Source organism: Schistocerca serialis, chromosome 4 (genome assembly GCF_023864345.2).
Source record: "Schistocerca serialis cubense isolate TAMUIC-IGC-003099 chromosome 4, iqSchSeri2.2, whole genome shotgun sequence".
Lineage (NCBI taxonomy): Eukaryota > Metazoa > Arthropoda > Insecta > Orthoptera > Acrididae > Schistocerca > Schistocerca serialis.
This window is the reverse complement of record NC_064641.1, coordinates 499,599,298-499,614,377: the sequence shown is the minus strand read 5'-3', so window position 1 is coordinate 499,614,377 and position 15,080 is coordinate 499,599,298. Positions and strand designations below refer to the sequence as shown.

The following is a 15,080-nucleotide window of genomic DNA, read 5'->3' as shown; positions in this document are numbered from 1 at the left end:
TCAATTAAAATATTATCAGTTAGTGTCCTGCCTCCTGAAAACTTCACAAGATTGTTTTTTTCCTTAATTGTCTCTTGCTGCTGATAAATAGTACTTCTATATTGAACTGTCATACATTTAGTTTTTCCATTTTATTGTAATAAAATATTTTGAAATAATTCAAGCAACGAATCATTGTTTCTTCCACATTCATTTGAAGATTTAATTATGTTTTTGCTAATCTCCTTTCATTTCTCACTGATTACTTCTACTTTTTGAATATTTCCTTTCTAGGAATGGTGGACACATCTGTGGCTGAATGAAGGATATGCATCCTTTGTTGAATTTCTCTGTGTTGCACATTTATTTCCTGAGTATGACATATGGACGCAGTTTGTAACTGATACTTACATTAGAGCATTGGAACTGGATTGTCTTAAGAACAGCCACCCGATTGAGGTAAGATTTCGAAACCAGTGCCTGTAGTTTGCATTTAAACTGTACTTGAACAAAGCTGCTCAATAAGTGCTAAGCTCGCCCAACTGCTGCTCTGGATTCACTGATACAGTCAACAGACTTTTTGAAAAATGCTCAGGAAGTGTAGGTCTGTATGTAAAGCTGTATTTCGTAAAGCAGAATTAAGTGGCAGGCTGGGAGTAGTTGGTATGAGAAATGTGCGTTGAAAAAGGTGTAATTCTCTTTCCTGTTCATGTGAGAGAGATGCGAGAGTATATACCATATATACACATATAGACAATGGCCTGTGGTTTTTTTTTTTTTTAAGTGTGGTAAGAAAGTCCTTGGCCGAAAGCTCAAAATTTTAGCAGTCTGTTTTCATTGTGCCTGTCTGCGACTTAATGCATCCTCTGTATGGTGAGTAGCACTCTATCCTTTCCATATATATATATATATATACACACACACAAAGATGAGGTGACTTACCGAACGAAAGCGCTGGCAGGTCGATAGACACACAAACATACACACAAAATTCAAGCTTTCGCAACAAACTGTTGCCTCATCAGGAAAGAGGGAAGGAGAGGGAAAGACGAAAGGAAGTGGGTTTTAAGGGAGAGGGTAAGGAGTCATTCCAATCCCGGGAGCGGAAAGACTTACCTTAGGGGGAAAAAAGGACAGGTATACACTCGCACACACACACTCATATCCATCCACACATACAGACACAAGCAGACATATTTAAAGACAAAGAGTTTGGGCAGAGATGTCAGTCGAGGCGGAAGTGTAGAGGCAAAGAAGTTGTTGAAAGACAGGTGAGGTATGAGTGGCGGCAACTTGAAATTAGCGGAGATTGAGGCCTGGCAGATAACGAGAAGAGAGGATATACTGAAGGGCAAGTTCCCATCTCCGGAGTTCGGATAGGTTGGTGTTGGTGGGAAGTATCCAGATAACACGGACGGTGTAACACTGGGCCAAGATGTGCTGGCTGTGCACTAAGGCATGTTTAGCCACAGGGTGATCCTCATTACCAACAAACACTGTCTGTCTGTGTCCATTCATGCGAATGGACAATTTGTTGCTGGCCTTGACGTTGACCTCCACCTGTCCAATGGCCAACTTCACACGTCCGTCCACATCAAACCCACAACAAGCAACAGTACCTCCATTATGACAGCTGCCACCCATTCCACATCAAACGGTCCCTTCCCTACAGCCTAGGTCTTCATGGCAAACGAATCTGCTCCAGTCCGGAATCCCTGAATCATTACACCAACAACCTGACAACAGCTTTCGCATCCCGCAACTACCCTCCCGACCTGGTACAGAAGCAAATAACCAGAGCCACTTCCTCATCCCCTCAAACCCAGAATCCCCCACAGAAGAACCACAAAAGTGCCCCACTTGTGACAGGATACTTTCCGGGACTGGACCAGACTCTGAATGTGGCTCTCCAGCAGGGATACGACTTCCTCAAATCCTGCCCTGAAATGAGATCCATCCTTCATGAAATCCTCCCCACTCCGCCAAGAGTGTCTTTCCGCCGTCCACCTAACCTTCGTAACCTGTTAGTTCATCCCTATGAAATCCCCAAACCACCTTCCCTACCCTCTGGCTCCTATCCTTGTAACCGCCCCCGGTGCAAAACCTGTCCCATGCACCCTCCCACCACCACCTACTCCAGTCCTGTAACTCGGAATGTGTGCACGATCAAAGGCAGAGCCACGTGTGAAAGCACCCACGTGATTTACCAACTGACCTGCTTACAGTGTGATGCATTCTATGTGGGAATGACCAGCAACAAACTGTCCATTCGCATGAATGGACACAGGCAGACAGTGTTTGTTGGTAATGAGGATCACCCTGTGGCTAAACATGCCTTAGTGCACAGCCAGCACATCTTGGCCCAGTGTTACACCGTCCGGGTTATCTGGATACTTCCCACCAACACCAACCTATCCGAACTCCGGAGATGGGAACTTGCCCTTCAGTATATCCTCTCTTCTCGTTATCCGCCAGGCCTCAATCTCCGCTAATTTCAAGTTGCCGCCACTCATACCTCACCTGTCTTTCAACAACTTCTTTGCCTCTACACTTCCGCCTCGACTGACATCTCTGCCCAAACTCTTTGTCTTTAAATATGTTTGCTTGTGTCTGTATATGTGTGTGTGTGTGTGTGTGTGTGTGTGTGTGTGTGTGTGTGTGTGTGCGCGCGAGTGTGTATACCTGTCCTTTTTTCCCCCTAAGGTAAGTCTTTCCGCTCCCGGGATTGGAATGACTCCTTACCCTCTCCCTTAAAACCCACATCCTTTCGTCTTTCCCTCTCCTTCCCTCTTTCCTGATGAGGCAACAGTTTGTTGCGAAAGCTTGAATTTTGTGTGTATGTTTGTGTTTGTTTGTGTGTCTATCGACCTGCCAGCGCTTTCGTTCGGTAAGTCACCTCATCTTTGTTTTTATATATAATTTTTCCCAAGTGGAATGTTTCCCTCTATTATATATATAAAAACACAGATGATGTGACTTACCGAACGAAGGTGCTGGCAGGTCGATAGACACACAAACATACACACAAAAGTTGAAGATGTATACACACAAAATTCAAGCTTTCGCAACAAACTGTTGCCTCGTCAGGAAAGAGGGAAGGAGAGGGAAAGACGAAAGGATGTGGGTTTTAAGGGAGAGGGTAAGGAGTCATTCCAATCCCGGGAGCGGAAAGACTTATCTTAGGGGGAAAAAAGGACAGGTATACACTCTTTCTCGCGCGCGCGCGCGCTCACACACATCCGTCCGCACATACACAGACACGAGCAGACAAATATATATGCGAAAAGTTGGGTCATGTCTTTGAGAAATCATTTGTAGCCTCCTTTCTAAGTGTGTCAGTTAATATTTTCTTTCTTTGAATCCATCCAGCTTTCTTTTCCAGATTAGCTTGGTAGCAATCAAAAGATAAAAACACTTTTAAATGTTACATTGACTACTTTAGAAACTTCACAAAGTGTGCATAACCATAAAGGACAACAGTTCTAAGTTCTCTTAGGTATATAATTTAGGGTAAATTTTTATTCAGTGTTTGATTTCATAAGGAGCAGTTGATCAGTAGGATATTCCTTGTGCTATTTCAGGTAGTGAATGGTAGGCAGCAGTGACTCTTTAGCTTGTAACTGGAGCAGCCTTTGCAGCAAGAATTGATACTGCATGCTAGTTCTCGTGTGATCACTTGTACCTACCATTAAGCCCGAGTTTTGGGGGCTCTTGGCTGTCGAACGTATATGATACATTGGACTCAGATCACTGGCAGCCAGGCTCTGGTAACTTGTCACAACCTTCCCCATTGATGCTGTGGGGGCATTTAATTATTTAAGTGGCTTCTCTTATTTATCATCGATGGATCTGAGGCTGTCAGGCAAGCACACGAGTTTCCTGAAAATTTATATATCGACCACAGACCTGGTGATATTTGGCTATTGCTGATTTGCTGTGTTGACCTAGTAAGAACAGCCTATTGCACTTGAACAATCATTAATATATTATAGAACATCAAATGAGTGTAGTATTTGGCTAAGAGATAGTCTGTGCATAATGTAAGATAATGAGACACGATACGGCCATAAACCGTAGGTTATTAAACATCTGAGTGCAAAGTGTTTGAACTGTAATGTCAATGTAGACTGCATCATTGACAATAGCCGACTTTTGACAACCAGTTTTCAGCCAGAGGCAATGGAGACCAGTTACCAGTGGCATTTTAGTGCAGGTAAATGCATTTACATTATACAGTACATGGTGACTTTCTGAACATTACATGTGAAAAACTTGTACCTATTTCATGTGCAGCATGTCACAATCTTAACATTGGCGACAATCCACAGTACTTGAATTTTGTCGCTGTTTAAATGACAATCATCAGTTGCTTTCATTAATACTATTCACTGACAAAGCCATGTTTATAGAGAATGGAATTAACGACACAGATAGTAATCATCAATGCTTGCAGGAAAATCCGCACGCTTCAGTATAAACTAACTATGAAGTTCATTTTTTAATTAATACACTCCTGGAAATGGAAAAAAGAACACATTGACACCGGTGTGTCAGGCCCACCATACTTGCTCCGGACACTGCGAGAGGGCTGTACAAGCAATGATCACATGCACGGCACAGCGGACACACCAGGAACCGCGGTGTTGGCCGTCGAATGGCGCTAGCTGCGCAGCATTTGTGCATCGCCACCGTCAGTGTCAGCCAGTTTGCCGTGGCATACGGTGCTCCATCGCTGTCTTTAACACTGGTAGCATGCCGCGACAGTGTGGACGTGAACCGTATGTGCAGTTGACGGACTTTGAGCGAGGGCGTATAGTGGACATGCGGGAGGCCGGGTGGACGTACCGCCGAATTGCTCAACACGTGGGGCGTGAGGTCTCCACAGTACATCGATGTTGTCGCCAGTGGTCGGCGGAAGGTGCACGTGCCCGTCGACCTGGGACCGGACCGCAGCGACGCACGGATGCACGCCAAGACCGTAGGATCCTACGCAGTGCCGTAGGGGACCGCACCGCCACTTCCCAGCAAATTAGGGACACTGTTGCTCCTGGGGTATCGGCGAGGACCATTTGCAACAGTCTCCATGAAGCTGGGCTATGGTCCCGCACACCGTTAGGCCGTCTTCCGCTCACGCCCCAACACCGTGCAGCCCGCCTCCAGTGGTGTCGCGACAGGCGTGAATGGAGGGACGAATGGAGACGTGTTGTCTTCAGCGATGAGAGTCGCTTCTGCCTTGGTGCCAATGATGGTCGTATGCGTGTTTGGTGCCGTGGAGGTGAGCGCCACAATCAGGACTGCATATGACCGAGGCACACAGGGCCAACAGCCGGCATCATGGTGTGGGGAGCGATCTCCTACACTGGCCGTACACCACTGGTGATCGTCGAGGTGCACGGTACATCCAAACCGTCATCGAACCCATCGTTCTACCATTCCTAGACTGGCAAGGGAACTTGCTGTTCCAACAGGTCAATGCACGTCCGCATGTATCCCGTGCCACCCAACGTGCTCTAGAAGGTGTAAGTCAACTACCCTGGCCAGCAAGATCTCCGGATCTGTCCCCCATTGAGCATGTTTGGGACTGGATGAAGCGTCGTCTCACGCGGTCTGCACGTCCAGCACGAACGCTGGTCCAACTGAGGCGCCAGGTGGAAATGGCATGGCAAGCTGTTCCACAGGACTACATCCAGCATCTCTACGATCGTCTCCATGGGAGAATAGCAGCCTGCATTGCTGCGAAAGGTGGATATATACTGTACTAGTGCCGACATTGTGCATGCTCTGTTGCCTGTGCCTATGTGCCTGTGGTTCTGTCAGTGTGATCATGTGATGTATCTGACCCCAGGAATGTGTCAATAAAGTTTCCCCTTCCTGGGGCAATGAATTCACGGTGTTCTTATTTCAATTTCCAGGAGTGTATTTGGTGCGACATGATCGGTAACATACAAATAGGCAATCATTTCTGAAGAGCGAATGGTGGGACAGAATTACTTACATTCTATGGAAAATTCATTGTTGAACAACTAGAGGACAATCTTCTTACCACATGAGCTGCCATGTACTTCTAGCATGATGGAGCCCCTCCACGTTTGCCAGACATGCCAGGAAGCATCTCAAATGCACTTACCCTAATCGCTGGATTGATTGTGGTTGTACAGTTAATTGGCCACCCATATTGGCAGACCTTAGACCATTAGATTTTTGCATATTGGGTTGTATGAAGACTGAAGTGCACAAAAAAGTGAATATGCGAGATGCCTTGCTCGGTCACATCGTGGATGCTGCTGCCCCTGTTAGGGTATGTGCAGGGGCAGTCACCAGGAAATGGTCAGATTTGTCACACCAAAACATGTATTAATTTTTTACCATTGTTTTTCGTACTGTTGTTAGTTAACTGTAAATAAGGCCCACACACAAAATTGTAGCTGCTTACATGAGCTGGAAGTCACCCAAACATAATCACAAAATCAGCTGTTTCTCTTGCTTAGTGCTTGCAGTGAAGACTGAAGACTGGCTACCTCTGGAAATCTTAAGTCGCTAGCTGTTGGTATGGTGAACGTTGCGCACATGGTTGGAAAATGCGGCCATCATACCACAGCATTCACTAAAGACAAATATTGCTGGAAGGTTTTGGGGAAAAAGGAAAATTAATGTTTGATTCTTTGGGATGCACTTTCTTTTAATTTCTGGTACGTATTTTGAAAAAGTATCATCCTGATACTAGTTAGAGTTGGAAAAGATATTCTGTAGATCTACATCTATACTGCACAAGCCACTTTATGCTGAACATTCAATCTCCCCTCGCAGGTGATGGTGAATCATGTAAATGTTTTGCTGCTTGCTATGAAGACTGTGACAAGCATGTAAATAGTGCAGACATATGGCTAGAAACAACAGAAACATTTGTTATTGTAAATTGTAAATCTACAGACAGTGAAGAAACTGAAGAAAGTTTTAGTCATGAAGATTGTATGAGCGATAGTGCCTTGTATAAAGTTATCTCCAAAAGCAACACCAGGAACTAAAATTACCGTATCAGACAACAAAATAAATGCGGTGATAATTGGTTGAACGAAAGTGTTAAGAAATGCCTGTGTGTCATTACTGTTCAAAATAATCATCACTTTGCACGTCCTGAACGTGAATTGTATGGATGGAAAAATGAAGTCATTGGATGACATAAGAGTCAACTGGAAATTGCAATGGGGTGAAATGCGCAACTTTTTGAGCTATTTACCGAAGCCAGCATTACAACTTTACACGACTGGGCATTAGGTATTGCCAATGCGATAGGCGTTAAAGAATTTACAGCTTTTGAAAGTTGGATTAATCACTTCAAAAGATCACATAAACTTGTGGCAAGAAAAATAAAAAATTTTGATTCGGGTGAAGTGATTCGAACCAAAATGATTGAAGTACTTATTGCATATGCAAAACATAAGATCGGAATTTATAGTGACTCTTAAGTTTACAATTCAGATCAGTCCGGTTTAAAAAAAAAAAAAAATGCATGCTGAAAACACATTGTCATTCAAAGGGGAAAAACATACAGAGGCAACTGCACAGTCCATGACTACACTCGCACATTCATACAGTATAATGCCTGTAATTAGTCTGGATGATTCATTTCTTTCTAAACTGTATGTATTTCTTCAAGAATCAAGCAGACGCTGTGAACAATGTGTCAAAAGAACAGTGTTCTACTTAGGTAATCTTGTGGTAGACGCATTAAAGTCAGGGGAATAATGGGAAATGAAAATGTTAAATCTTTCGTGCATCATGCTTTTCTCCCATTCTGCGAGGAAAAAAATCTCTTCTCCTTCTATGTTCATGGTCAGGTCATAAAAAGTTTTAAAAGCTATATTTCAAGTTCATCCTGACAAGGAAGTAGAGCTGCTTCAGATTCCACGTGACATGACTAATGTAATTCAACCATTTTATAGAGAAGTTTTCAGTCAGTGGAAGGTATTTTACAGAAAACTAATAGAACCTTATTGTGTGTAGATCAATGCTTAGAGATGAGTTTGTTAAAAATACATATTTTTCAATTGGTACTTTGTAAAACACATTTTGTAATGTTTGTGTATTGGTGTACACGTGTTAACCTGGAGCAAAAGAACATACAGACCTAATCCCAATTCTGAGTGTTCCAAGATACAACACATTTAATGTACATTATTATTTATATTCTTTGTTATTCAATTCCAGAAATACTGATAATTGAAACTCATTCTTTTCTCGTATGTCCTACTGAAAGCTTTGGATCAAGGCATGCAAGTAGACGCACTGTTTCTTAATTTCTGAAAAGCTTTTGACTCTGTACCACATCTACACTTATTACGGAAAGTAAGATAATATGGGGTATCAAGCGAAATTTGTGATTAGATTGAGGATGTCTTGGTAGAGAGGGCACAATAAGTTAACTTAGACCAAGAGTCGTCAACAGATGTAGAAGTAACTCCCAGTGTGGCCCATGGAACCTGACAAAATGTATATGCATCATTTCAAATCCCTGCAGAGTGTTCCATCAAGGTACGTATATGAGTTGACAGATTTCAACTGCGACTCAGTCTTCCTGTAGTCATAGAATAGGTATTTTTGTTTTTTAATGTGCACAATTTTACATTTCTGAGCATTTAAAGCAAGTTGCCAGCCTTTGGACCACTTTGAAATCTTATCAAGACCTGACTGAATATTTATGCAGCATCTTTCAACAGTATTTCATTATAGATGACTGCATCATCTGCAAAAACTGTGGGGTTACTATTAATATTGTTTTGGGAGGACGACGGTTCAATCCCGCGTCCGGCCATCCTGATTTAGGTTTTCCATGATTTCCCTAAATCGCTCCAGGCAAATGCCGGGATGGTTCCTCTGAAAGGGCACGGCCGACTTCTTTTCCCATCCTTCCCTAATCCGATGAGACCGATGACCACGCTGTCTGGTCTCCTTCCCCAAACCAACCAACCATTAATATTGTTCGCAAGGTCATTAATGTAAAATGTGAACAGCAAGGGTCCCAACATACTTCCATGGGCCACACTGGGAGTTACTTCTACATCTGTTGACGACTCTTGGTCTAAGTTAACTTATTGTGCCCTCTCTACCAAGACATCCTCAATCTAATCACAAATTTCGCTTGATAACCCATATTATCTTACTTTCTGTAATAAGTGTGGATGTGGTACAGAGTCAAAAGCTTTTCAGAAATTAAGAAACAGTGCGTCTACTTGAGTGCCTTGATCCAAAGCTTTCAGTAGGACATACGAGAAAAGAATGAGTTTCAATTATCAGTATTTCTGGAATTGAATAACAAAGAATATAAATAATAATGTACATTAAATGTGTTGTATCTTGGAAACCACTCAGAATTGGGATTAGGTCTGTATGTTCTTTTGCTCCAGATGAGCATTCCTGTCATATACCTGAATATTGACTGTTTCTCTTGGAATACACTGTAATTTGGAATGGAAGAAAGACCTATTGTTACAATAATTTTTAAAATGCAATCAGTATACTTTAAATTTGATTGTTTTTGGTTAGGCTTTACTTTGAATGTTACTGGTATCGTGTGAAATGAGAGGTTTACTGTTAAAAGTCATTGTTTCTCTAATTCCACAATGCTTTTTGAAGCTTCAAACCTCCATCATCCAGTGGATTTATGTGGATTAATATGGCATGTGTGTATCACATTATGATGTCGTAGTAACCTGTGACACTGTCTAGTAAAAAAAAAGTCACTGGACAGTGTTGCAGATTATTCCAAAGTTATAACACATCACATAGATGCCATATTAATACGCACAAATCCTTCTGATGATGGAGACTTAAAACTTTGAAACATACTGTGCAAGTAAATAAACACTTACTGATAACAGTAAAATTCTCTCATTTGACAGGCAATATACATTTTAAAAATTGAAATTAGAGTTCTTTAGTCAATCTCCTTCCTTGAAATAAAGTGTAAAATTTATGCATACTTGAAACAGGGCTGTTAATGAATAACTTGTAAAATTTGTCTGAGTGTATGAAGGCATACCTTAGCAGAGGCAGGTTTATGTAGATGTAACTGGAAATGATTAATTAGCATGAACTGACCTTTAAATATAAAAAGATATTGTTGAGATTAAGTCTGCAAATAAATTTGTCACAAAGTTTGATTTTGATATAATTTTCTTTATTATGTCGGTATGGATTAAAGATATCCTGTCATGGTATAGTCTGGTGTTAAATCTTATGAATTGGAATGTGTTGATTGACCTCCTGTATGTGTAATGATTTGCTTATTTTTCTGATTTTAAAGGAACCAAGTATTTTGCTTTTTCAGACTACAGTGTAAAAGTCTGTTGTGTTTTTTTTCAGGGGTAGTCTGTTGATACTCAGATGTATGATGAATGAAATCTGAATAGAGCAACTAATAATGATTATACACGAACTCAAACACATTCTTAAATTTGAAAATTGTACCCCCTGATTAGTTTATTGTGTTGGTAGTTGCAGTGTAACTCTTCTTGTGAATTTTATTTAAGTATAACTACACAAATTAATTTGATTCCAGGTTCCTGTTGGTCATCCTTCAGAAATTGATGAAATATTTGATGACATTTCATATAACAAAGGTGCCTCTGTGATTAGAATGCTGCACAAGTACATAGGAGATGAGGTAATTACATTTGTTACATAGTTTTGTTTAATGAATTTGGCAAATACGCAAGTGTAACTTTTCCTGAATGGGCCTGGGTTGCACCAGCCGTCTGCTGCAGATAACCCAACTTTTCGGAGGGATACACATCACAGTAACAGCTTACGGTATGCTGACATAATTATCAGCATTTACCAATTGATATACAAAATGCTTTTTACGCACTTTTATTTTGCTTGTAGTTTACCCCGTTGATTTTTTTTTTATTAATTTTATTCTGTTGAAACTATTTGTCTGCAAAGATTCAGCACCTTTCTAAGTTTATGATATTTTTCAAGAATAGTGTACACTGGTTACACTGTGTTTTGAAAACTAAATTGGATACTCAGATGTCATTTTACAGTATTGATGTACGGGAAACAGTGATAGGCCTGTTTCCTCCCGTCCACATCTCGCTGCCTGTCTCCTCCACCTGCCTGTTTCTTCACCCTCACCCTGACCCTCTCTCTGCCAGTCCCTTCACACTCCCCCCCTCTCTGCCAATCCCTTCACACTCCCCCCTCTCACTGCCCGTCTCGGCCCCCCCTCCCCCCTCTCACTGCCCGTCTCGGCCCCCCCTCCCCCCTCTCACTGCCCGTCTCGGCCCCCCCTCCCCCCTCTCACTGCCCGTCTCGGCCCCCCCTCCCCCCTCTCACTGCCCGTCTCGGCCCCCCCTCCCCCCTCTCACTGCCCGTCTCGGCCCCCCCTCCCCCCTCTCTCTGCCCGTCTCGGCCCCCCCTCCCCCCTCTCTCTGCCCGTCTCGGCCCCCCCTCCCCCCTCTCTCTGCCCGTCTCGGCCCCCCCTCCCCCCTCTCTCTGCCCGTCTCGGCCCCCCCTCCCCCCTCTCTCTGCCCGTCTCGGCCCCCCCTCCCCCCTCTCTCTGCCCGTCTCGGCCCCCCCTCCCCCCTCTCTCTGCCCGTCTCGGCCCCCCCTCCCCCCTCTCTCTGCCCGTCTCGTCGTCTCCCCCTCCCCCCCCCCCCTCTCTCTCTCTCTCTCTCTCTCTCTCTCTCTCTCTCTCTCTCTCTCTCTCTCTCTCTGCCCGTCTCGTCGTCTCCCCCTTCCCCCCTCTCTCTCTCTCTGCCCGTCTCGTCGTCTCCCCCTTCCCCCCACTCTCTCTCTCTCTGCCCGTCTCGTCGTCTCCCCCTTCCCCCCCTCTCTCTCTCTCTGCCCGTCTCGTCGTCCCCCCCCTCCCGCCTCTTTGCCCGCCTGTCATCCCTACCGCAATGGGAGGTTGGTGTTTTTTAACTCCACAGTTTTTCTTTCCAGGTCGTAAGTAATATGTTCAGTTGAAATCAATCAAGGGGATAGGAGATGTTGAGCGTATGCATATGTTTACAAATGTATGTCTTATTTTCTGCTGGTTTACATAATATGACTCCAGAAAGTATCTTAAATTTATTGTGGAACTCAGCCATGGGCATAATTTATATCCTGGAATGCCCAGTCAGAGATGGAATGTGGATTGTTTTGCAGAATGACTCGTCAATGGAAAACATTGTTTTCGCTCTGATTGCGAATAAAATTTCATTTAATGTGTTACTTAATGTCAGAATTGCTGAGTGACGTAAGATTTGTTTCGCCGTTTCCCACTTCAGTTGTTCAGAACTCATTCACTTATCTGAACTGTGTAGATCTGAAATAATTAAGATCAGAAATTGAGCCAAGCATCACCAGCACTTTAGATATCAGATTTTATATTTAGAAAATCACATATAATGCCAGAAATTGTGAATTTTAGCACCTGTTAGTATAGCAGACTCTGAAATGATGTAGCATTAATTGTGGTAATTCCTATCTGCTTAACTTTGAACTATTTGTGGTAAGTGGCTCTTCCGCATCTACGTATGCACTCTGCAAGCCATGGTGGGGGTACCTTGTACGACTAATAATTATTTCCATTTCTGTTCCAGTTGGGGGGAATAATGACTGCCTATATGCCTTTGTACAAGATCAAATTTCTGTTACCTTCGTGGCCCTTTTGTAGAATGTACTTTAGTACCAGCAGAATAGTTGTCCCACACTTCAAATGCTAGTTCTCTAAATCTTCTCAGTAACATTTCTCGAAAAGAACATTGTCTTCCCTCCAGGAATCTCCATTTGAGTTCACAAAGCGTCTCCATAATACTTGTGTGTTGATTTAACTTACCAATAACAAATCTGGCAGCTTGCCTCTCAATTGCTTTGATGTCTTTCATTATCCCAACCTGGTGGGGATCTCAAACACTCGATCAGTACTCAATAATGGGTCACATAAGTGTTCTATATGTGGTGTCCTTTACAGAGGAACAACACTTTCCTAAAGTGTCCCAATAAACTGAAGTCTACCATTCACCTTCGTAACTACTGTCCTTCGTGCTAGCTCCATTTCATAATGCTTTGCAACATTATGCTTAGATATTAAATCAACTTGACTGTCAAGCTGCACACCACTAATGATGTGTTCAAACATTGTGGGATTATTTTTTGCTACTCATCTTCCTAAATGTACATTTTTCTATATTTAAAGCAAGATGCCATTCACCACATCAACTTGAAATTTTGTCTAAGTCATCTTGTATCCTCCTCCAGTCACTCAGTGATCATATTCTCCTACTCACAACATCATCTGCAAACAGCCGCAGATTTCTGATTAGCCTGTCTGCCAGATAATTTATGTGTGCAGAGAATGATAGTGGTCCTATCATGCTTCCCTGAGGTACTTCTATGATACCCTTATCTCTGAAAATTGGCCATCAGGGACAACACACTGGCTTCTATTACTTGAAGTGTTTGAGACACTTGGGTATCTGAAAACCTATTCCATATGCTCTTACCTTCATTAACAGTCTGCAATGGGGCTCTGTGGCAAATGCTTTCCAGAAATCTGGGAATAAGGAATATACCTGTTGTCCTTCATCCACGGTTTGCAGGATATCAAGTGAATAAATGGCAAACTGAGTTTTGCACGAGCGATGCTTTCTGAAGCCATGCTGTGTTGTGGACAGAAGCTTTTTGTCTCAAGGAAATTTTTTACACAAGAACCTCTTTTATCGAGCCCTCATTAATCTGGTGGCAAAATCTGCTGCAAATTCACTGTAGAATCTGACAGCGATACCACTTGGCCCTGAAGTCTTGTTAAATTTTAACGATTTCAGCCATTTTTCAATGCCACTGACACTGATACGGCTGCGAACTGTGCTGTATACATTGATCGGGGGTTCCTCAGTCTTCTCTGGAGTCACTGATCAAGGCATGACCCAATGGCTGAAAAGATTCGATCGAGTCACCAGATAGAACAGGTTGGATGTTAGGAAGTGTTCGGCAAATGTTATTTTTGCTTGGACTACACACCCAACAATGATTTGCAAACAACAAAGAGAAGCTCAATAGTTGGGACAAATTCCCGGCTAAGCTGAGGGGGGGGGGGGGGGGGGGGGGCGCGAAATTGACAGTCTGCAGAAAGTCTGCGGAGGAACAGTTGAAAAATAGGGCCCAACATCATGGAGTAAACAACACATCTGTTCATACAGAATGTTCTAGCCCTATGCAACAATGGTAATCTAAATACTCTGATGGAAAAAAAGGCTACATCAAAAAATAATTAATGTACAATAATGAAATTTTAGGAATACATTCGTCTAGGTAATATATTCAAGTCATTAACATTGCAGGATACCAGAGTAATGTAAACTTGAGATAAGCCATTGAAAATGTGAAATGTTGGTACATTAATAATCGGTATAGCTGCCAGAGTGTTGCATGCAAACGTGCATGCGTCGTGTTGTACAGGTGCTAGCTGTCAGTTTGTGTGATGGAGTTCCATGCCTGTTGCACTTGGTTGGTCAGTACAGGTATAGTTAATGCTGTTTATGGATGATGCTGGAGTCTGTCGTCTGATGATGTCCCATATGTGTTCGATTGGAGAATGATCCGCTTCACACCGTTGGGTGGCTTGCGAAGTATAAATGTAGATGTAGATCTGGTGATCAAGCAGGCCAAGGCAACTTGTCGACATTCTGTAGAGGAGGTTGAGTTACAACTGTGGTATGTAGGTGGTGGTATCCTGTTAGAAGACACCCTCTGGAATTATTTTATATGTTTTGGTTAGAGAACACCACAGCTGTTTTCATAAATTACACTGTAGAAAATACTGCAACCAGTTTTGTGTCCTAAAATATAACAAAGTTTTTGTGATGCATAGTTTTACTTATATATGCTCTAGGCTTTGTATTTACTTCCTGAAAAGCCCCCCTTTACATATTATAAGGAAGAGATCTGATTTTCTTTTACAATCCCTACTGATCAATAAAGTAAACTAAAAACAAGATGGCGGATACATGATTTTACTTCGGCTGCTTATCTGATGTGCCAAAGAATGTGATATGTGTACAGATACGGCACACTTCTGGACTTACTTTGGAGATAATGCGTCATACCTCAAA

At 42.7% G+C, this 15,080-nt stretch overlaps 1 protein-coding gene across 4 annotated transcripts in view; it reads left to right on the top strand.

Annotated features, from left to right (window-relative positions):
* The window catches only part of LOC126475225 (puromycin-sensitive aminopeptidase), a 157,633-nt gene that overhangs the window by 43,017 nt on the left and 99,536 nt on the right, over positions 1-15,080 (top strand). For all 4 annotated transcript variants that reach the window (XM_050102898.1, XM_050102896.1, XM_050102899.1 and 1 more), the window contains exons 6-7: positions 274-438; positions 10,538-10,642. In XM_050102898.1, coding sequence (XP_049958855.1) covers positions 274-438; positions 10,538-10,642 — 270 coding nt within the window. The remainder of the gene's footprint in view (positions 1-273; positions 439-10,537; positions 10,643-15,080) is intronic.